The sequence below is a fragment of the Erinaceus europaeus genome, chromosome 10 (genome assembly GCF_950295315.1).
Source record: "Erinaceus europaeus chromosome 10, mEriEur2.1, whole genome shotgun sequence".
NCBI classification, from domain to species: Eukaryota; Metazoa; Chordata; class Mammalia; order Eulipotyphla; family Erinaceidae; genus Erinaceus; species Erinaceus europaeus.
Genome location: NC_080171.1, coordinates 118569364 through 118593305, shown reverse-complemented (window position 1 = coordinate 118593305; position 23942 = coordinate 118569364). Strand labels below are relative to the sequence as shown.

The following is a 23942-nucleotide window of genomic DNA, read 5'->3' as shown; positions in this document are numbered from 1 at the left end:
CTTTTGTATATTTCAACCCATTTTTTCCAACACTATTTGTTGAAGAGACTCTGCTTTCCCTCCTGTTCTTTATCCTTCTGGAGTATGGGCCCAGGGTCATTATGGGGTGCAGAAGATGAGACGTCTGTATTGATGGGATTGAGAAGATGGGATGCTGCATTGACCTCGTCTAACCTCAGCTGTTTCCCCTTTTCGTCTCTCATTTCAATTATTATAGGATCAGACAGGATATGTTATGTACACTTACACAATACAAGCAAGCCAAATAACATCTGCTGCTCACTGCCACTTAAAGATTATTTATAGACCACGGTTACTAAATGGACAGTGGACATGAAATCAAGCTGAATCATAATCTTGGCTCTAATCCTAGATTATATAACACTGAACAAATAAGCCAACTGGACTTGTTCTTTCCCTTATGAATACAAGAAGCAGATTTGTTTACTGAATCTATAACTCAGTTCCACAGTCTGAATCAGTAAAGCTCCAATGCACAAAAAGATTCTAAGAACCTGTACAGCCATTCTACCTTGTAAAGCAATATTCACATTAGCCAAGATAGGAAACCAGCCCACAGGTGGGTGACTGGTACGATGTGACGTGTATGCATAGTAGCATGCCCAGCACCCAGAATGGAAAGAAAGACAAAAGCTTGCCTATGTGACGTGGCTGGGTCTTAGGGGTGGGCACTCCTCTTCCTCCTCCTTCCTCTCCTCCTCTTCCTCCTCCTCCTCCTCCTTTTTTTGCCTCCAGGGTTATCACTGGGGCTTGGTGTGAGCCATTTTTCCCCCATTTTATCAGACAGGACAGAGAAAAACTGAGAGGGGCAGGGGAGACAGAGAGGGAGAGAGACAGAGAGACACCTGCAGACCAGCTTAGCTGCTTGTGAAGCTTCCCCCTTGAGGGGATTCTTCATTTTTAAAATATTTATTTAATTTATTTATTCCCTTTGTTGCCCTTGTTTTATTGTTATAGTCGTTGTTGGATAGGACAGAGAGAAATGGAGAGAGGAGGGGAAGACAGAGAGAGGGAGAGAAAGACAGACACCTACAGACCTGCTTCACAGCCAGTGAAGTGACTCCCCTGCAGCTGGGGGAGGGGATTATTCTAAGTGAAACAAATCAGAAGGAAAAAAGTGAATATCCTATGATTTCATTCATATGTGGGATATATAGAAACAATGAGGGAGTCGGGCGGTAGCGGATGCATTGGATCGATCTTCTCGTGGTGCATCCCGTGAGTACCCATTTATTGGGGAGACTGACGATCCTTCCTAGCCGACTGAATCCACATGGATCCCAGTCACTTTCAAAGCCAGCAACAAGCAGACATCAGGCACAACCTGACGCTGTTGACTGGCTACGGAAGAAGGGCAAACGCTAGAAGAAGAAGAAGTGGGTTAAGCTCATGTGGTGAGAAGCGCAAGGACCGGAGTAAGGATCCCAGTTTGAGCCCCCGCCTCCCCACCTGCAGGGGAGTCGCTTCACAGGCGGTGAAGCAGGTCTGCGGGTGTCTGTCTTCCTCTCCCCCCACCCCCGTCTTCCCCTCCTCTTTCCATTTCTCTGTCCTATCCAACAACAACAACATTAATAACAACAATAAAAACTACAACAATAATAAAAAGGGGAAAAAATTAAATAAAAATAATTACTATAACAATAAAACAAGGGCAACAAAGGGAATAAATAAATAAATAAGTTTTAAAAAAAGAAAGCAAATGAACAAAACAAAAACAAGCCCTTAAACTCTGACAAGAGAATGGTAGTTACTACAAAAGTCAGGAAGACACGAGACAGGGAAGGAATAAGTAGAGGAGGGATGGCGGGTTACAGGTGGATGTAGACTAGGCGTGGGTGCAGCATGGTATAAACAGCTCCGGAGCTGTTTACCGGAAATGGATACAGGATTGTGTTACCGGAAATGGATACAGGATTGTGTTACCGGAAATGGATACAGGATTGTGTTACCGGAAATGGATACAGGATTGTATTACCGGAAATGGATACAGGATTGTATTACCGGAAATGGATACAGGATTGTGTTACCGGAAATGGATACAGGATTGTATTACCGGAAATGGATACAGGATTGTATTACCGGAAATGGATACAGGATTGTGTTACTGGAAATGGATACAGGATTGTATTTCAGTATCACTGCAACATATATACCTGCATACACGTCTGTGATTTTTTTTCTTTATGAAATCGGTGTATCTTTTTCAGATTTTTAATCTGGAGATAAAAAAACTTCATACTTGACCTAATAAATGTTAAAATTTAAAAAATCACCTTTTATTTTAAAATATTTTATTATTTTCCCTTTTATTGCCCTTGTTTTTTATTGTTGTTATAGTTATTATTGTTGTTGTTGTTGAGGTCATCTTTTGTTGGATAGGACAGAGAGAAATGGAGAGAGAAGGGAAGACAGAGAGGAGGAGAGAAAGACAGACACCTGCAGACCTGCTTCACCGCCTGTGAAGCGACTCCCCTGCAGGTGGGGAGCTGGGAGCTTATTTATTTTTTTATAAAGACAGAAAGAAATTGAAAGGGAAGGGGGGAGAGAGAGAGAGAGAGGAAGAGGCAGACAGACCTGCAGCCTTGCTTTCCCACTATGAAGCTTTTCACCCCACAGGTGGGGGCCAGAGGCTTAAACCCCGGTCCTTGGACACCGGAGTGTGTGTGCTCTACTGGGTACACCACAGTTTGTCCCCCAAACATCAGCTTTCACACGTGGAATGTGCACCCCTACTCATGCACAGTGTTCTGGGGATCCAGGTGGCTCTCTGCCAGTTATTATTACTAGGAAGTAGCCTCCCCGATAGTGTGATGACGGAGTGATAACAGTTATAATATTTCATGGGTGCTGGTCTGGGACAGGATTCTCTGGGGTCAGTGCTTTCTGCTCCACACTCAGACTAGAATTGACGAAACACTGTCTTAGCCTCTGTTAACAAAACTCCTGGAAAAACCTTTTTTTAAAAAAAAAAAAAATTATTTATTTATTTTTGTTGCCCTCATTGTTTTATTGTTGTAATTATAATTGCTGTCATTGTTGCTGGATAGGACAGAGAAATGGAGAGAGGGGGAGAGAAAGACAGACACCTGTAGACTCAGTGAATCTCAAGCTCTTAGCCTTTACCCTGGTAATTTTTGGAAGTATAGACTTTATGTTTTGATGACTGTTAACCTCGACCTACCTGATATTAACTCCAATTTAGTCCCATTCTTGACAATATGACTAACAGGAAGGACTCAGTACTCTGTTTTGTACCAGTGATAGTTACCTATTGCTGTCAGTCTGTATTTCTGTGTTAAATTGACTTTGCCAATGGAACCCCTTTGCATGGCCATCTGTGCCCTTTCTGGATATATTTCATTATTCATTGACCACTTTCTTTTTGGGTCCCTTTGTGTTTTCACTGAACACCACCTGTAATCTGGCTTCTCTCCAAGGAGCTGTGGTTCCTGTAAGTTGTAAGTAGAAAATGACCAGCCTAGTGGTCTGGCAGTGGCACAGTGGATAAAGCATTGGACTCTTAAACATGAGGTTCTGAGTTCAATCCCCGCCAGCACATGTACCAGAGTGATGTCTGGTTCTTTTTCTCTCTGCCCTCCTATCTTTCTCATTAATAAATAAAATATTTTTTAAAAAGAAAATGACCAGCCCAAAAGCCCTATAAGCTTGGGAAGTCTTTTGGTCTGATCTTGTGCAGGCAACCAACATTCAACAAATCTAGGTGCTCTTGGATTTTTTTTAAAAAATTAATTTCTTTTTTATTGGATAGATACAGAAATTGAGAAAGGAGGGGGATAGAGAGGAAGAAATGGAGAGAGAGACACACCTGCAGCTCTACTTCACCATTCATAAAGCTTCCCCCCTACAGGTGGGGACCAGGTGAACCCAGATCCTTGCACACTGGAATGTGTGCACTTAACCAGGTGTGCCCCAAGAAGCTCTTTTCACAGCAACCTTAAGTGTTCATTTTAAAATTGATCATTTTGTATGACCCAGATTATAAGTATTCATATATTTTGCAGAAATAGGGTTCCCCCAGAGAGTTGGGCAGTAGCCCAGTGGGTTAAGTGCACATGGTGCAAAGTGAAATGGCCAGCATAAGGATCCCGGCTCAAGCCCCCAGCTCCCCACCTGCAGGGGAGTCGCTTCACAGGCGGTGAAGCAGGTCTGCAGGTGTCTGTCTTTCTCTCCCCCTCTCTGTCTTCCCTTCCTCTCTCCATTTCTCTCTGTCCTATCCAACAACAACAGCATCAATAACAACAGCAACAATAATTACAACAATAAAATAGCAAGTGCAAGAAAAGGGAATAAATATAAAAAGATTAAAAACAAACAAACAGATATAGGGTTCCCCACCCCTAAGTGAAGGACAGATATTTAGAAAACAAGATACGGGTCCTTTGTATGCTTGAGGCTGCTGGGGTGTCACTGCAGAATAAACTAGGAAAATATCCTCATACAGCGTTAGAAGTAAAATAATTTTTTAAATATTTATTTATTTATTCCCTTTTTCTGCCCTTGTTGTTTTTGATGTCGGCATTCTTGGACAGGACAGAGAGAAATGGAGAGAGGAGGGGAAGACAGAGAGGGGGAGAGAAAGACAGACACCTGCAGACCTGCTTCACCGCCTGTGAAGCGACCCACCTGCAGGTGGGGAGCCGGGGACTTGAACTGGGATCCTTACGCTGCTCCTTGTGCTTTGCGCCACCTGCGCTTAACCTGTTGTGCTACCGCCGGACTCCCGAAGTAAAATAATTTTTTTAAATTTATTTTTATTTATTCCCTTTTGTTGCCCTTGTTTTATTGCAGTTATTACTGTTGTTATTAATTTCATCATTATTAGATAGGACAGAGAGAAATGGAGAGAGGCGGGGAAGACAGAGAGGAGGAGAGAAAGACAGACACCTGTAGACCTGCTTCATCGCCTGTGAAGCGACTCCCCTGCAGGTGGGGAGCCGGCGGCTCGAACCGGCGTCCTTAACACCAGACCTTGTGCTTTGCACCACCTGCGCTTAACCTGCTGCGCCACCGCCCGACCCCCCAACTTAAAATAATTTTAACACTTCGGCACCTGGACTACTGGGCTCATAATATCTCATACTGCTCTCAGTGAGAAAAATGAATGTTAAAAGCTCGTTGCCTGTCTCCTGCAGGGATGTGTAACCCTCGGAACTACAGCGACACACCTCCAACCTCGAAGAGCACAGTGGAGGAGCTCCACGAGCCCATCCCGTCTCTCTTCCGGGCTCTCACAGAAGGAGACACTCAGCTGAACTGGAACATCGTCTCCTTCCCTGTTGCTGAAGAACTCTCACACCATGAGAATCTGGTCTCATTTTTAGAAACCGTGAACCAGCCACACCACCAAAATGTGTCTGTCCCCAGCAATAATGTTCACGCACCTTATTCCAGTGACAAAGGTAACTGTCAACAGTTGACTTTTTCTGTCCTGTTCTCTCACTTTCTTGTGGTCTGTGAAACCTACAGTAAGCTTATTATTAGGGTAACTGGTTTTGATTTTGTATAGTATTAAATAAATGAAGATCTTTTTTTTTAATTTGTTTAAGTATTTATCTGATAGAGACAGCCAGAAATTGAGAGGAAGGGGGAGATAGAGGAGACAGAGAGACACCTGCAGCACTGCTTCACCACTTGTGAAGCTTTTCCCCTGCAGGTGGGGACCAGGGGGCTTGAACCTGGGTCCTTGCGCACTGTAACATGTGTGCCACCACCTGGCCCCCAAATGAGGATCTTTAATAACCCCAATCCCAAAGGAGACATGGCATGGAAAACGTATTATGACAATTACTTCATCTTGGCAATAAAGATGATCTTAGAATATGAACAAGTTGGCACTAATTATGATATTTACTTGAATTCCATTTTAATTTGTTTTCCATATGAAAGCAAGAGTGCTAGAGGGGGCAAGATAGTATAGAGGTTATGCAAAGAAGACATTCATGCCTGAGACTCTGACGTCCCAGGTTCAGTTCCCCACACAGCCATAAACCAGAGCTGAGGAGTGCCTTGGTAGGAAGGAAGGAGGGAAGGAAGGAAGGAAAGAAGGAAGGTGTTTATCTTATATAGTATTGACCACCATCAAGTATCGTCCAGAGTGTGAAGTCAAGGTTGTTTTTCGTTTTTGTTTTTTTTTCACAGGTGTCTGTCATAGGACAGAGAGAAATTGAAAAAGGAGGGGTAGGTGGGAGGGGTGGAGACAGACGCCTGTGAACCTGCATCACCACTTGTGAAGAGACCCCTCTGCAGGTGGGGAGCCAGGGGTTCGAACTGGGATCCCTCTGTGGGTCCGTGTGCTTAACCTGGTGCGCTACTGACCGGTCCCATCCTCTTTTTTTTTTAAATTTATTTCTTTATTGGAGAATTAATGTTTTCCATTCAACAGTAAATACAAGTTTGTACATGCATAACATTCCCCAGTTTCCCATTTAACAATACAACCCCCACTATGTCATTTATCATCCTTCATGGACCTGTATTCTCCCCACCCACCCACCGCAGAGTCTTTTACTTTGGTGCAATATGCCAATTCCATTCAGTCCCATCCTCTTATTTCCTTTTTTTTTTTTTTTGCCTCCAGGGTTATTACTGGGGCTCAGTGCCTGCACCAGGAATCCACTGCTCCTGGAGGCTATTTTTTTTCCCTTTTGTTACCCTTGTTGTTTTATCATTGTTGTGGTTATTGTTGTTGGATAGGACAGAGAAAAATGGAGAGAGGAGGGGAAGACGGGGGGGGGGGGGGGGGAACACCTGCAGACCTGATTCACCACTCATGAAGCGATTCTCCCCCCTTCAGATGAGGAGCTGGGGGCTCGAACTGGGATCCTTAGGCTGGTCCTTGCGTTTTGCCCCACGTGTGCTTAACCCGCTGTGCTACCGCCTGACCCCCCTTTATTTCCTTTATAAACCAGTTTGCATTTTGTATGCGCAGTGGTAATTCTGCAGTCTCATATTAATACCAACATATTATTAATGAGAAAGATAGGGGGGGAGAGAGAGAGAGAGAGAGAGAGAACCAGACATCACTGTGCTCCATGTGCTGCTGGGGATTGAACTCAGGACCTCATGCTTGAGAGTCCAGTGCTTTATCCACCGTACCACCTCCGGGAGCACATACCTACTCAATCCTTACTTCATCTTCCTGTGTGCATTATACTCATCTCCTTGTAATTTGCCGTATTTTTCTCCATGGTGGGGAGAAATGAAGTTTTCTTTCTTCTTTCTTTCTTTCTTTCTTTCTTTTCTTTCAATAATAATTTTTCTCTTGTTTTAATCTTTTTATTATCTTTATTTATTTATTAGATAGAGACAGCCAGAAATCAAGAGGAAGGGGGGGGATAGAGAGGGAGAGAGCCAGAGAGACCCCTACAGCCCTGCTTCACCACTCACAAAGCTTCCCCTGTAGGCAGGGCCTGGCTTCCTGCACACCGTAAAGTGTGTCCAACCAGGTGTGCCACCCCTCCCCCCCGCCCCCGGGCCCTCAGCCTTCTTTCTCATTTAAGTCCAGCTTATCTCCTGAGATTTTTCCTTACTACTGAGACCCGTGCTAATTTGTCAGTTATTCAATTGGTTTTGTCAAATAACTTAGCCTGTAATATTGTATTCTCCACTAGTGATGTTATTTATCTCACGTGCCCTCTCCTCTCAACTTGATCGTTTATGTGGGGTTAACAATGAGAAGTGCTACAAATTGAAGCAACCACATATGGCTGCAGGACTCAAGATTGCTCTTAATAACAATCATGGTAACAGTCAGATTTTTCCAGAAACTAGCGCTGGCTTGTACCGAACATCCCAAGCCACTTTGCACCATTTCAATTGAATTTGTTTTGTTTTTATTATAAATTCTCAGTATACCTTTAGAACAGCATTTTTTTTTTCAAAAACTCTTTGAGCTGGAGAATTCTTTCCTCATAGAAGATCTTAGCAGAAATGCCCAGTTTTAACAGCACAGTTCTAAAGCATAGAAAATGTTGTTAAGGGAGTCGGGCGTAGCTCAGCGGGTTAAGCGCAGGTGGCACAAAGCACAAAGGTCGGCATAAGGATCCCGGTTCAAGCCCCCAGCTCCCCACCTGCAGGGGAGTCGCTTCACAGGTGGTGAAGCAGGTCCGCAGGTGTCTATCTTTCTCTCCCCCTCTCTGTCTTCCCCTCCTCTCTCCATTTCTCTCTGTCCTATCCAACAACGACAGCAATAACAACAACAACAATAAACAACAAGGGCAACAAAAGGGAAAATAAATAAATAAATGTAAAAAAAATTTTTAAAAAATGTTAAGTCCAGTGCATTAACTTTACTGTCAAAGTCTGAAACCTGGCAGTGAATTCGAACCCTCTGCCTCCTGTCAGCTGCAGCAGGAGACAGGAAAGCCTGGCTTCCTCTCAACATAATTCATAGTCGTGACTATTTGTTCTGTATCTCCTCCATTGTCCTGTGCAGGCAAGCAGTAAATTGCTATTAATAACATCCAGGTAGGGAGTCAGGTGGTAGTGCAGCAGGTTAAGCGTATGTGGCACGAAGCACAAGGACTAGCCTAAGGATCCCAGTTCGAGCCCCACTCCCCACCTGCAGGGGAGTCACTTCACAAGCAGTGAAGCAGGTCTGCAGGTGTCTGTCTTTCTCTCCTCCTCTCTGTCTTCCCCTCCTCTCTCCATTTCTCTCTGTCCTTTCCAAAAACGACGACATCAGTAATAACTAAAACACTAAAACAGCAAGGGCAGCAAAAGGGAATAAATAAATAAATAAACATCCAGCTAGATATTAAGAGTTCCTGCTTTTCCTCTTTCTTGCTTTTTAAAAAATATTTATTTATTCCCTTTTATTGCCCTTGTTGTTTTTTTATTGTTGTAGTTATTATTGTTGTTGTTATTGATGTCGTTGTTGTTGGATAGGACAGAGAAATGGAGAGAGGAGGGGAAGACAGAGAGAGAGGGGAAAGAAAGACAGACACCTGCAGACCTGCTTCAGCGCCTGTGAAGCGACTCCCCTGCAGGTAGGGAGCCCAGGGGCTCAAACCAGGATCCTTAAACCGGTCCTTGCGCTTTGTGCCACGTGCACTTAACCCACTGCGCTACCGCCCGACTCCCCTCTTTCTTGCTTTTTTAAAAGTTTTTTTTGTTTTGTTTTTCAGAGCACATGTGTACTGTGGTTTACTTTGATGACTGCATGTCCATCCACCAGTGTAAGATCTCCTGTGAGTCCATGGGAGCATCCAAGTACCGCTGGTTCCATAATGCCTGCTGCGAGTGCATTGGTCCAGAGTGTATCGACTACGGCAGTAAGACCGTCAAGTGTATGAACTGCATGTTTTAAGGAAGGAAAAGATTGCAGACCAAAGCAATGGAGCTAAAAAAAAAAAAAAAGAAAGAAAGAAAGAAAGAAAGAAAGAAAAGAAAAGAAGAAAGAAACTACCCAGCAAGTTCTCCTGGTGGCATCAGAATGCCAGCAAGCTAAGAAGATGTAAAAGCATTTGGACTGAGTTTCTTTGAAAGTCTAACAGGCTCGGTAAGATGTCCACTTAGAGTATAACTGACCTGACTCCTTGCTCGCAATAAGCCCTTTCCTTTTACCTACACACATGGACAACTGCAGTCACACAGCAGCATCATAGAAAAATTCCTTGAGAGATCAGATGTTTCTAATGTCAAACCGTATACCTTTTTTTTTTTCTGGCATCCCAGAAGTACTCTGCTTTGAAAACATTTTTTTCATCAGCATTATTTATTGGATGCTTATTTGTGTGCAAGGCGCTATGCTAGGCGCTGGGGAAGTTACAAAGCTGAGTCCAGTAAGACTGCCCTCAGAGCCACAGTCTAGTCTAGGAGCATTCAGTTTGTGGAGAAGGTGATCTCAGATATATCTGTTACACACATCCCTACAACAAAACTTAAGTTCACTTAGTTTCATCCATTTTCTTTTAGTTGAGCAGCTTCACATAAAAAGCATAAATCTGAAAATCTCATATTTCCACTCATAGACAAAATTTATTTTTTGAAGACATTTCAGTGTAAGTCGTGGATTCTTCTTGTGTTTGCTCCAAGGAATCCGAGTTCTTACAGGTCTATGCCATTCTTCACTGTGCCTTTTATCCTTTTCTGGTCCGTAAATAGTGCTGATACTCAAACTTATCGCCTCAAGAATCACACAAAATCAGCACAGAAAGCCTAATTCCAAACATTTGTATGTTGGTTTTATAAGTAAACGCTTCCCACGGTTTGCAACTTAGAATCTACGTAGTAGGATCCACCTTTGTCATACACAGGCTGATAAGACTTTGGAGAACACTTCTCCTCTTCTCCCGTCCTGCTGATAAAAGCAGTAATAAAGAGTTTCTGCCAGGAACTCTAGGTTGCACCTGTAAATCTATCAGACACCATCAGGACACACACCTGGGAAATTAAATCGTCTCTCTGACATCAAGTATCAGCTTACAGAATTCTGGGGTTGCCAAGTGACTGCCAAGTCAAGAGTCTTCGTAGAGGCTACAAACAGCTTGCCCTCTCGTGTGGAAATGGCAACACCAGAAGGCCATGCAGCAGTGGTTTTATGGATAAATTACGCCTTCTGGACCTTAGCACAATTCTCCCAATGGCCTAGCTAGCGGTGTTAGTATAAATATGAAAATTTTCAGTATCAACAAGGTTGAAAGTGCTATGTCACTTCTGTTAGGAAACAAACTAAAAACTATTTACATGCATTATTTTGTAGTCTTTAGTTTATACCTGGATAGCATGTTCTTACTAACCAAGTATATTTATATAGTACAAAGCCAGAAATCTTCCTGTTTGAGATGATATTAACTCCATATACATCACAGATATTAATTTTTTTCCATATTGCTTTGATAAGTGTAAGTACTATGAGCCCTTCAGAATAATAAAATTCCAATCTTTAAGCATGAATCTGGGCCAACTATTTATATTACAGAAACTGCTAACTTTACAAAAGTATAACTTTTTCAAGGGCATATTTGAATTACTAGTAACTTTTTAGGAAATAACTTCTCTATATATCTAAATATTTTAGTAAATAAAAGTAGAATGCTTTTAGACATTTTGTATTCATTATCCAAACAATAGTTATAAGACCATATATAATATTGTGATTAAATTTAAAGCCTTGATACTGCTTTTTCTTCTTTTCAATAATGCTAATGAATATTCAAGGTACTTTAAGCTTTTAAAAAGTTAAAACTGATGTGGTTGTTTAGATAGGAAGACATGGGGATAACCTTTCTCTTACTTTTACCAAGAATGCCTTTGTTTAAAAGTGCCTTAAAATATTTTCTCCCTCTCTTCTTTAGTACCAATAAAGTCCTGTTGGCTTTCTTGAACTTACAAAAGAGAAGGTGTTTATGGAATCTCTAAACAACTGCTTCATTTCAACCTTGCTGTTTTGGAAATGATTCCATGTGTATAAGTGGAGAATGGTTCTGTGTCTTTTGGCAACGTGTTTGATACATTGTTAGATATATCTTCAAACATCTACTGTCCTCTTATCCTCTTTCTTATAAAATTTCATTATAAAATTTTAAAATGTATCTTTTACCATATCACCACTACACAGGGAAGATAATTTCTTGAACCATATCATGTTTTAACTGATCTTTTTAGCTCTATTTCTCCTAATAGAAATTATACCTTAATATAATGATATTTTATTTTATTTTTTGCCTCCAGGGTTATTACTGGGTGCTCAGTGCCTGCACCACGAATACACTGCTCCTGGAGGCTATTTTTTTCCCCATTTTGTTGCCCTTGTTGTTTTTATCATTGTTGTGGTTGTTATTGTTGTTGGATGGGACAGAGAGAAATGGAGAGGAAGGGAAGACAGAGAAAGGGAGAGAAAGATAGACACCTGCAGACCTGCTTCACCGCTTGTGAAGTGACTCCCCTGCAGGTGGGGTGCCAGGGGTTGAACCGGGATCCTTATGCCGGTCCTTGCGCTTTGCGCCACCTGCGCTTAACCCGTTGCACTACCGCCTGACCTCCATTGATCTTCTATATTCAAATTTAATTTCTTTTTTTTTTTTTTTGGTTATGAAGGGGAGTTTGAAATAAGAAAAAAATCATGTTAAAGCTTCCCTTACCAGGTTTCGAGTAACAATTTTTTAAGTATGACATTTGGGGAGCCAGAAACTTCACTACAATGTGGATTTCTGTTACCACTTCATTTTTTTTCAATTTATTTTTTAATTCATGGTTCTCACTGGGGCATTAACTGCTCCAGGTTAACATTTTCAGATAGAGACAGATAAAAAGAAAGACCGCGATGGGATACAGAGATCTGGTGGTGGGAATTGTGTGGAGTTGTACCCCTCTTATCTTATGGTTTAGTCAATGTTTCTTTTTTACTGTTGTAATTATTCTTGTTATTGATGTCATCCCCCTGCAGTTGGGGAGCCAGGGGCTCGAACAAGGATCCTTAACACTGGTCCTTGTGCTTTGCGCCACTTGCGCTTAACCTGCTGCACTACCAATGTTTCCTTTTTATAAATAAAAATTTAAATTAAAAAAAAAAGACAGCACCACACCACAGCTTCCTTCAATGGGGTCAGGGCTGGGATCCAACCAGAGCTGTCCCCACAGCAAGCAAGCACACTGAGTGAGCTATCTTGCTGCCCTTCTAAGCTCAATTCACTTTCAGATAGTTGAAGCTCTGGTAAAAATAAATAAATAAATAAATAAGTAAGTAAGTAAGTAAGTAAATGAAAAATAAATTTAATTAATAAGTTATTGTCAAATACCACTCAAGTTTGAGTCGATGGGTATTATAAAAGTCACATCTAAAAAGTTCTTCTCTATGGAAAAAAAATATGGCCTTGGTAGCAGAATTTTCCATCTTCTCCAGTGACATCTCATTATTACTGAAACTGTCCTCAGAATTGTGACACCAAATCCCACAATTCCTACAAAATCAAGTCCTTGTTTACATAGAATGATATGCAAGAGGGACCTTCATTTAGAATGTTAACTTTAAAAAGTAATAATAATAATAAAGAATGTTAACTTTAAAGTTTCAGAAAACAAATTTGGTAAGAATGTCACAGTATTTGAATAATTACTTATAAATTGTAGCAGCATTAAAATGGAGGAAACAAATGAAAGTTTCCTAAAATTGAGATCATTGTAAATAAGCGCATATTTAAATTTTGTTTTCAATTTTGATGATCTGTAAAATCTATTCTGTATTCCCAAGAATCTCTTTAGTGTATATTACATGGTCTGCAATATGTATAATTCTGTATTTTCCCCCTTTGGCTATCCCTATAAACAAAAAATATTTTAATAAAAAATTGAGTGTGTCACAATTTTTGTTCATTTCAGCACAGAGCATCTAGATAAATTTGGCATTCTTGTCAAGTTATTAAGGGAAAAGGTGGGGGGCTGGGTAGTGACTCACTCGGTTGAGCGCACATATTACAATGCGTAAGGACCTAGGTTTGAGCCCCTGGTCCCCACCTGCAGGGGGAAAGCTTTGCAAATGGTGAGTAGTGCTACAAGTGTCTCTCTTCTTCTCTAACTCCCTATTCCCTCTCAGTTTCTGGCTGTCTCTATCCAATATATAAATAAAGATAGTACCAAAAAATAAAGTAAAATAAAGCATGTCAAATGAACTTATTTTTTATTTAGGAAAACTTGAAAAGATCGGGGGTTGGGTGGTAGCGCACCAGGTTAAGAGCACATAGTATGGGACACAAGGACCTGCACAAGGATCCTGGTTCAAACTTCGGCTCCCCACTTGTCGCTTCATAAGTGGTGAAGCAGGTCTGCAGGTGTCTCTCTTTCTCTCCCTCTATCTCTCCCCTCTCTCAAATTCTTTCTGTCCTACCCACTAAAATGGGGGAAATGGCCTTCATGATCAGTGGATTGTATGTAGTGCAGGCACTGAGCCCTGGAAGCAAAAGAAAGAAAAGTATAGAAGGTCTTAAGAGAGACTGAAGACCCCACCAATGTGTCCTGGAGCTCCGCTTCCCCAGAGACCCACCCTACTAGGGAAAGAGAGAGGCAGACTGGGAGTATGGACCGACCAGTCAACACCCATGTTCAGCGGGGAAGCAATTACAGAAGCCAGACCTTCTACCTTCTGCAACCCACAATGGCCCTGGGTCCATGCTCCCAGAGGAATACAGAGTGGGAAAGCTATCAGGGGAGGGGGTGGGAAATGGAGATTGGGTGGTGGGAATTGTGTGGAGTTGTACCCCTCCTACCCTATGGTTTTGTTAATTCTTTCTTAAATTAAAAAAAAAAAAAAAGGTCTTAAGAGATCTGAGCATGCCTGCCTGGCTTAGTAAATTCAAAATGAGCTGGGTGTTGGGTCAGTTGTAAGGCATCAGCTGTTTCCAGCCCCTGGTCTGCTTCCTATTGGCTTCTCAAGTTTAAGGACAGTCCCACCAGCCCAGCATCCTTGCCCGGACCCTCTCTACATAATTGTCCCTGAACACTTTCAGCAAAAGAACAATTTTCCAGGCAGAGGTAGACAGCATAATGGTTATACAAACAGACTCTCATGCCTGAGGCTCCAAAGCCCCAGGTTCAATCCCCGCACCACCATAAATAAGCCAGAGCTAAGCAGTGCTCTGGTTAAAATTAATTAAATTTATAAAGAACAATTTTCCTAGCCAAGTGTAATAATTTTTCCTTTCCTATTTTTTTCCTTTATTGGGGGATTAATGTTTTACATTTGACAGTAAGTACAGTAGTTTGTACATGCATAACATTTCTCAGTTTTCCACATAACAATACAACCCCCACTAGGTCCTCTGTCATCCTTTTCAAGGACCTGTACGTGTAATATTTTCTTAAGATTAATCCTACCTCCAGAATTCCTCAGATAGTCATTGTTTTAATATTTATTTATTCCCTTTTGTTGCCCTTGTTGTTTTATTATTGTAGTTATTATTGTTGTCGTCATCATTGTTGGCTAGGACAGAGGGAAACGGGGGGGTAAGACAGGGGGAGAGAAAGACAGACACCTGCAGACCTGCTTCACCACCTGTGAAGTGATTCCCCTGCAGGTGGGGAGCCGGGGGCTTGAACTGGGATCCTTATGCTTGTCCTTGGCGCTTTGCGCCACCTGCGCTTAACACACTGCGCTACTGCCCGACTCCCAGTCACTTTCTTTTTCTTTTTTTAGTGAATGTATTTGTTTATTCATAAGAAAAATAGGAGGGGAGAAAAAAAGCAGATATCACTCTTGTACATGTGCTGCCGGGGATCAAACTCAGGACCCCATGGTTGAGAATCCAATGCTTTATCCACTGCACCACTTCCCAGACCACAGACAGTCATTTTCTTTCTTCTTTTAAAAAATATTTTATTTTCCTTTTTTGTTGCACTTGTTTTTATTATTGTTGTGGTTACTATTGTTATTGATGTTGTTGTTGCCAGATAGGACAGAGAGAAATGGAGAGAGGAGGGGAAGACAGAGGGGGAGAGAAAGACAGACACCTGCAGACCTGCTTCACCATTTGTGAAGCAACCCCCCTGCAAGTGGGGAGCTGGGGGCTTGAACCAGGATCCTTACGCCAGTCCTTGAGTTTTGTGACATGTGCACTTAACCCGCTGCACTAGCGCCCAACCCTCAGACAGTCATTTTCTTAAGTCAATCAGGCCAGCAACCTGCCCTTGGGTTTTTCACACTGTCGTCCCCTTTTTATGCTGTCAGAATGCTGATATGTGAAGTAATCTATCATGCGTGTAGCATCTATGTCTCAATTATAACCTTATCCTGTGGAAACGATGGCAAGAGAACTCAGAATGTTGATTTCCTACTCTGACTTTCTGTAACTCCTTTAAAAAAAAACTTATTTATTTAGATAGAGACAGAGAAATCAAGAGAGGTGTGGGAAGATAAGGAGACACCTGCAGTCCTGCTTCACCACTCCTGAAACTTGCCCCTCTGCAGATTGGGGCTGGGGCCTTGAACCCAGGTCCTTGTGCATTCTAGCATATGCACTCAACCAGATGCACCACCGCTTGGTCCCGCTCTAACTCCTAACCATTGCACAGCATTATCAAATCCAAGGTTCTAATTGCTTACTACTCAGGAGACAACTAGCCAGGAAACAAGGGTTGGTGTGAGGAGAGCAGACTTGTTCAGGGGCTAGCCACCTGGGAATATGGCAGAATTTTATCTCAAAAGACTATTTTTATCTCACTGGCACCTCTCAGTATCTAAGTGGCTAGCTGCTGTGTACACTATCAAAGAAAGTAATCAGTCAGGAAGATAGTTATTGATAGCTGTCAAAACTAAAGCTTTGACTAGAAAACCACCCTTTTTTTATTGTCACCAGGGTGATCAATTGTTGGGGCTCAGTGCCGATACTATGAATCCATTGCTCCCAGAGGTCGTTCCTTCCTTTTTTCCCCCCTCTCTTTTCTACTTTTTACTGGATAACAGAGAGAAATTAAAAGAGGAGGGGGAGATAGAGAGGGAGAGAGACTCCAGCCCTGCTTCACTAGTCATGAAGTGTGTTGTCCCCCCCCCCCCAATGTCAGGAGTCGGGGCTTGAACGCGGATCCTTGCTCATGATAATTAGTGTGTTTGATTAGGTGCACCTCGGCCTAGCTCCCATCCCCCAGACTACCATTCTAATGTATTTAATCCCAATGACTAAACTTCTTTTTTTTTTTTTTTTCCTCCAGGGCTATTGCTGGAGCTTGGTGCCTGCACTACAAATCCACTGCTCCTGGAGGCTACTTTTTTCCTTTTGTTGCCCTTGTTGTTTTATCCTTGTTGTGGTTATTATTATTGTTGTTATTGATGCCGTCGTTGTTGGATAGGACAGAAAGAAATGGAGAGAGAAGGGGAAGACAGAGAGGAGGAGAGAAAGACAGACACCTGCAGACCTGCTTCACTGAGGCATGTGCAATACCACAGAGCTGTCTCTTTGCCCAATGTTTTACTCTTTTAAAATTTGTTAATATTTATTTTTGCTTTTGTTGCCCTTGTTGTTTTTTTATTGTTGTTGTAGTTATTATTGTTGTTGATGTCGTCATTGTTGAAAAGGACAGAGAGAAATGCAGAGAGGAGGGGAAGACAGAGAGGGGGAGAGAAAGACAGACACCTGTAGACCTGCTTCACCACCTGTGAAGTGACTTCCCTGCAGGTAAGGAGCCGGGGGCTCGAACCGGGATCCTTAAGCTGGGCCTTGTGCTTTGCGCCACCTGCCCTTAACCCACTGTGCTACCAGCTGGCTCCCACTCTTTTAAAATTTTTAAATGTGTTTTCTTTCCAGAGTACTGCTCAGCTCTGGCTTATATAGTGGTGTGGGAGATTAAATTTGGGATTTCAGATTTCAGACAAAAAAAAATCATTTTACATAACCATATGCTATCTTCCTTACTCCCAATGCTTTGTTCTTGATTTGTTGAGAAATAAGGAAAGAGAGGGAGTCGGGCTGTAGCGCAGCGGGTTAAGCGCATGTGGTGCAAAGCGCAAGGACTGGAATAAGGAACCGGGTTCGAGCCCCAGCTCCCCACCTGCAGGGGAGTCGCTTCCCAGGCGGTGAAGCAGGTCTGCAGGTGTCTGTCTTTCTCTCCCCCTCTCTGTCTTCCCCTCCTCTCTCCATTTCTCTCTGTCCTATCCAACAACGATGACATCAATAGTAACTACAATAATAAAACTACAAGGGCAACAAAAGGGAATAAATAAATAAAATAATATTAAAAAAAAAAGAAATAAGGAAAGAGAAAATGAGAATGAGAGAGATACTGAGACGGTTCCACTACCCATGAAGTTCCCCCGGCACTATTTCTAGTTCTCTTCTGTGATACCAGTGACCAAACCCAGCACCTGGGATATGGTAAGGTATGCTCTCTACCTGGTAAGCAGCCTCCTCGGCCCCTCAGTGTGTGACTTTTGGAAGGGACATAAACATTAGTCGATAATACTGAAAAAAATAAAACTGGGGGGTTGAGCGGTAGCACAGCAGGTTAAGCACAGGTGGCGCAAAGCACAAGGACCGGCATAAGGATCCTGGTTTGAGCTCCCGACTCCCCACCTGCAGGAGAGTCACTTCACAGGCGGTGAAGCAGGTCTGCAGGTGTCTTTTTTTTAATAAAGGATATATTCATGTTTTTAAATATATTTTTAAAGATTTTATTTATGAGAAAGATAGGAGGACAGAGAAAGAACCAGACATCACTCTGGCACATGTCCTGCCAGAGATCAAACTCAGGACCTCATGCATGAGAGTCCAAAGCTTTACCACTGCGCCACCTCTCAGACCACAGGTATCTATCTTTCTCTCCCCTATTCTGTCTTCCCCTCCTGTCTCCATTTCTCTCTGTCCTATCCAACAATAACAACAGCAATAATAACCACAATGATATAACAAGGGCAACAAAAGGGGAAAAAATGGTTTCCAGGAGCAGTGGATTCGTGGTACAGGCACCGAGCCCCAGCAGTAACCCTGGAAGCAAAATAAATTAATAAATAAAACTGGAATCATATTTCATAATTTATAGCAAAATTAACTCTATATCAAAGAGTTAAGAACCAACATTCAACCACAAAAGCAGAGAGAATTTTAGTTCTACAACAAAACCTTTCTATTATCAATGCAAAAATCTAAAAATCATTATATGACTGGTGCAGTTTTACACATGAATTGCTATATAGTGCTGAAATTTGAATGTGATAACTTAAAAATATAACCAATAGGGGCTGGGCAGTGGTACTTATGGTTGAGTGCACTTATGACAGTGCTCAGGGAGCCAGGTTCAAGCCCTTGCTCCCCACTTGCAGGGGGGAAGTTTGACGAACGATGGAGTGGTGCTGCAGGCGTCTCTCTCTCAGACTTCCCTTCCCTCTCAACGCCTCTGTCTAGATCCAAAAATAAATAAATATAAGAAAGAAAAGATAAATATATAACCAGTGAAAAAGAGAAAAAATGGGAATTCAGTGCTTGGCAAGTTACTAATAAAATAACCATATTATAAAAGTGTAATTGAAACCATAAAAGACCATTCAAAGAACAGGAAATGCCAATGACTATTGAAGGTTTTCAATCTGTTTAAGATTTGAGAAATGGGGGGGGGGGGGTTGGGCTGTAGCGCAGCGGGTTAAGCGCAGGTGGCGCAAAGCCCAAGGACCGGCATAAGGATCCCGTTCGAACCCCGGCTCCCCACCTGCAGGAGAGTCGCTTCACAGGCGGTGAAGCAGGTCTGCAGGTGTCTGTCTTTCTCTCCTCCTCTCTGTCTTCCCCTCCTCTCTCCATTTCTCTCTGTCCTATCCAACAACGACAACAACAATAATAACTACAACAATAAAACAACAAGGGCAACAAAAGGGAATAAATAAATAAAATAAATATAAAAAAAAAGAAAAATAGACACCTGCAGACCTGCTTCACTGCCTGTGAAGCGGCCCCTCTGCAGGTGGGGAGCAGGGTGGTGGGGACTTGAACCAGGGTCCGTGCGCTGGTCCTTGTGCTTAGTATGTGCGGTTAATTTGCTGTGCTGGCTCCCTCTTTCTTTCTTTCTTTCTTTCTTTCTTTCTTCCTTTCTTCCTTTCTTTCTTTCGTACCAGAGCTCTGCTCAGAACTGGTTTATGTTGGTGCTAGAGATTGTGAACCTGGTAACTCTGGTCCTTTTAGCATGAAACTTTTATTGCATAACTATTATGCTATCACCCTAGCCCCAGAAGTGCCTTTTTTTATTATTTCTTTTTTATAAGTACCATTTTAAAAAAAAACATTTAAAATTTTGTTCTCACTAGTGATTCAATAGTGGTTTACAAGATCATAATATTACAGGGGTTTGTCAGTTTCCTTTTTATAAATAAATTTTAAAAATAACAAGGGTATAAGTTCACACTGCATCCATCCCAGTTCTCTGTCCCTCCCCGCAGAACACACCCTTTTTATCCATCAAATTGACAAGGATCAATATTTTTAATGTATGGCATCAACAGTCATCAAAAAGTCACATAACACAGCACTGAGGCGGTTATGGGAAGCTGGTCATAGCACACTTGTGGGAATGTACTTTCCGTGACCTTGCAGAGAGGAATGTGATTGGCACTGTATACTAACGCAGCTGTTTCTTGTTTTATGGATTTGCTTGGAGAAAATTCTTAGAAGACTATTGTTGTCTCAGGTGTACAATTTCATGTTTCCGAAATACGTGCTAGCTTACCTCAGCCATCACTCAAATGCCCTTTCAACTGAGCTAGCCCACATGTAGGTTGTTGTTATTGATGTTGTCACTGTTAGACAGGACTGAGAGAAATGGAGAGAGGAGGGGAAGACAGAGAGGGGGAGAGAAAGACAGACACCTGCAGACCTGTTTCACCGCCTGTGAAGCGACTCCCCTGCAGGTGGGGAGCCAGGGGCTCGAACCAGGATCCTTACACCGATCCTTGTGCTTTGTGCCACGTGCGCTTAACCCGCTGTGCTATTGCCCAACTCCCTTTTATAAATTTTTTAAAATTATATTTATTTATTTATTGGATAGAGACAGCCAGAATTCAAGAAGGAAGGGGGAAATAGAAAGGGAGAGAGACAGAGAGACACCTGCAGCCCCGCTTCACCATTTTCAAAGCTTTCCCCCTGCAGTTGGGGACTTGAACCCTGGTCCTTGCACATTGTAACATGTGTGCTCAACCAGGTGCGCCACTACCAAGACCCTAATTAATTAATTACTGGACAGAAATCAAGAGGGAAGGGGGAGAGACAGAGAGAGAGAGAGAGAGAGAGAGAGAGGTACCTGCATCCCCGCCCCGTCAATAGTGAAGCTGTTCCCCTGCAGGTGGAGGGAGACCAGGGGCTTGAACCTTGGTCCTTGTGCACTGTAATGTGTGTCCTTAACCAGTTTTCACTACTGCCTGGCCCCAATAATTTTTTCTTTCTTTCTTTTTTCAAATATTTATTTATTTATTCATTCCCTTTTGTTGCCCTTGTTTTTTTTTTTTTTATTGTTGTAGTTATTGTTGTTACTGATGTCGTCGTTGTTGGATAGGACAGAGAGAAATAGAGAGAGGAGGAGAAGACAGAAAGGGGGAGAGAGAAAGATAGACACCTGCAGACCTCCCTCACCGCTTGTAAAGCAACTCCCCTGCAGGTGGGGAGCCGGGGGCTCGAACCCACATCCTTACACCGGTCCTCGCACTTTGTGCCACCTGCGCTTAACCCGGTGCGCTGCCGCCCAACTCCCATAATTTTTTTTCTTTAAAAGGAAAAAAAAGTTTGGTGTAGAGCAAAATATATTTTACAAATTATTTTATAATATGTGTATATGTTTCATTAAATGCATAACAAAAATATTTGAAGGGCCAGAGAGTGGCTTGCCAATAGCGCAAACATGTCACCATGCTTGAAGATCAGAGTTTGGCTCCCGTTCCCCACTTATTGGGAGAAACTGCACAAGTGCTGCAAAAGCTACAAGTGTCTCTCCTTCTTTCTCCCTCTCTCTCCATCTCTGTCTCTCACTCACTCTCTCTCTATATATATATATATTTTTTTTTAACCAGAGCACTGATCAGCTCTGGCTTATGGTGGTGTGGGGGATTGAATCTCACTCTCTATTTAAAAAAATGTCTCCAAGGACAGTGGAGTGGAGTAAGTACCAAGTCCCAATGATAAGCCTGGTGGGAAAAAGAAAGAATGGAGAAGAAAAAAAGGAAAAGAGAGAGGACAAAAAAAATATTTGAAAGTACTTTCAAGAAATGAAAATAACAACTGTCAACAGAGAAAAGGGAAGGATGAGTTCAGGTATAGAGGATATTCTTACTCTGCACATTTTCCTATGCTTGGTATTGTGAACCATGAGAAAGCATTACTTTTTCATAAAATAATTTAAATTTTAAAAAGACATGAACAGGACTGGAGGAAATAACATAGCAATTTATAAAACACACCGTTAATGGCCCAGGCACCAGAAGTCCCAAGTTCAGCCACTGATACCATCATAAGTCAGAGCTGAGCAGTGCTAAGGAAACAAAACAAAGAACAAAATGAGAGAGAAAAAGGAAGAGAGAAAACGTTTAAAACAGATAATCTTGTGGCTTGTGCTTCATGGAATTCTGCTACCATGAGGTTTACTTCTTGGTCTTCAGAGGAGAGCCCAAGAGTCTAAATTCAGACCACGTTGTTCATTTAAGTCACTACATTCTGACATCCTTAATCAGAACTGGTAAGAAGCTCCAAATCTTTTTTTTTTCTCGACTTGTTTATGATGTTATTGCGAAGATGCTGATTTCCAGGAATGAGACGTGCTCCTGTTTCAGGTTCTTGAAATAAATCTGGAAAGAAAACAGGTTCTTGGGAGCCAGGAGACAGACCACTCACCAGCACACAGTTTACCATGTTAAAGGATCCAAGTTTGAGCCCCCAGCCACCACAAGAGAGCACCATGGAAAGCTGGAAGCTTCTGGAGCAGAGGAGGGCCCTGTCTCTCCTCTTGTTCCCTCTCTGCTTCACTCTCTTGTCTGGGGGTGGGGAGTGGGGGGCAAAGAGTCTTCCAGGAGCAATGGAATCAGGCTCGAACCCACAGCTCCCCACCTGCAGGGGAGTCGCTTCACAGGCGGTGAAGCAGGTCTGCAGGTGTCTGTCTTTCTCTCCCCCTCTCTGTCTTCCCCTCCTCTCTCCATTTCTCTCTGTCCTATCCAACAATGATGACAACAACAATAAAACAAGAGCAACAAAAGGGAATAATACATAAATAAATGTTTTAAAAATATGTATATTAAAAAATTAATAAATAAGGGTCAGGCATTAGCTCACCAGGTTAAGGGCACATAATACAACACACAAGGATTCTGTCTATCTTTCTCTCCCCCACTCTGTCATCCCCTCCTCTCTTCATTTCTTTTTCTTTTTTTTTAAAGATTTTATTTATTTATTTATTTATTTATTTATTTATTTATTAATGAGAAAGATGGGAGGAGAGAGAGAAAGAACCAGACCTCACTCTGGTACATGTGCTGCCGAGGACTGAACTCAGGATCTCATGCTTGAGGAGTCCGATGCCTTATCCATTGCACCACCTCCCGGACCTCTCCTCTCTCCATTTCTGTCCTATCCAGCAACAACAGCAGCAATAACAACAATAACAGCAACAACAGCAATAGAAAAATGACAGCCTCCAGGAACAGTGGATTCATAATGCAGGAGAGGAGCCCCAGCCATAACCCTGGAGGCAAAAAAAAAGTTAATAATGAGAAGAAATAATAAGTAAAATAATAAAGTAAATAAATAAATAAATAATATTTATAGTGAAATTATAAATCCCGAAAGAGCTTAAAGAGGTGTTCAGTCACTCCAGAGACAAAATCTAACAGCCCGGGCCCCTCTGGTCCCTGAGCAGAGACTCACCCGGTAAGATGAGGCCACGCCCCCGCCCTCAGAGAGGCGCTTCTGCCAGCTGTGTCTTCTTGTCAATGACTCTTCTTTCCCTCCCGAATAGTTTTTAGATAGAAAAACAAAACACCCCTCAAACAGACTGAAAAAGCAGTCGTCCATAATTCACTTGATCTTAACCAAAAGGCCAAGACGAGATAATTGCTTATAATCCAATCATTTGCAAATTCAGATATAAAATTAATTAGTTAATCCATTACTCAATTAATTAAAAATAAAGTCCTTGAAAGGTGTGTGAAAGTGGCTATCATAGCTGCAGGTGCCTCTTGGGAAAGGCAGTCTTTTTAAAAATATTTATTTATTTCCTTTTGTTGCCCTTGTTGTTTTATTATTGTTGTAGTTATTGTTGTTGGATACGATTCGACAGAGAGAAATGTAGAGGAAGACAGAGAGGGAGAGAGAAAGACGGACACCTGCAGACCTGCTTCACCGCTTGCAAAGCGACATCCCTGCAGGTGGGGAGCCGGGGCCTCGAACCAGGATCCTTATGCGGGTCTCTGCGCTTGCTGCCATGTGCACTTAACCAGCCGCCTGACCCCCCAG

General features: G+C 42.3%; 1 protein-coding gene across 1 annotated transcript in view; it reads left to right on the top strand.

Moving 5' to 3' along the window:
• TWSG1 (twisted gastrulation BMP signaling modulator 1) overlaps nt 1–13346 on the top strand; it is a 43975-nt gene extending 30629 nt beyond the window's left edge. The window contains exons 4-5 of the mRNA XM_060200672.1: nt 5175–5441; nt 9168–13346. Coding sequence (XP_060056655.1) covers nt 5175–5441; nt 9168–9349 — 449 coding nt within the window. The 3' untranslated portion in view covers nt 9350–13346. The remainder of the gene's footprint in view (nt 1–5174; nt 5442–9167) is intronic.
• Nucleotides 13347–23942: the final 10596 nt, after the last annotated feature.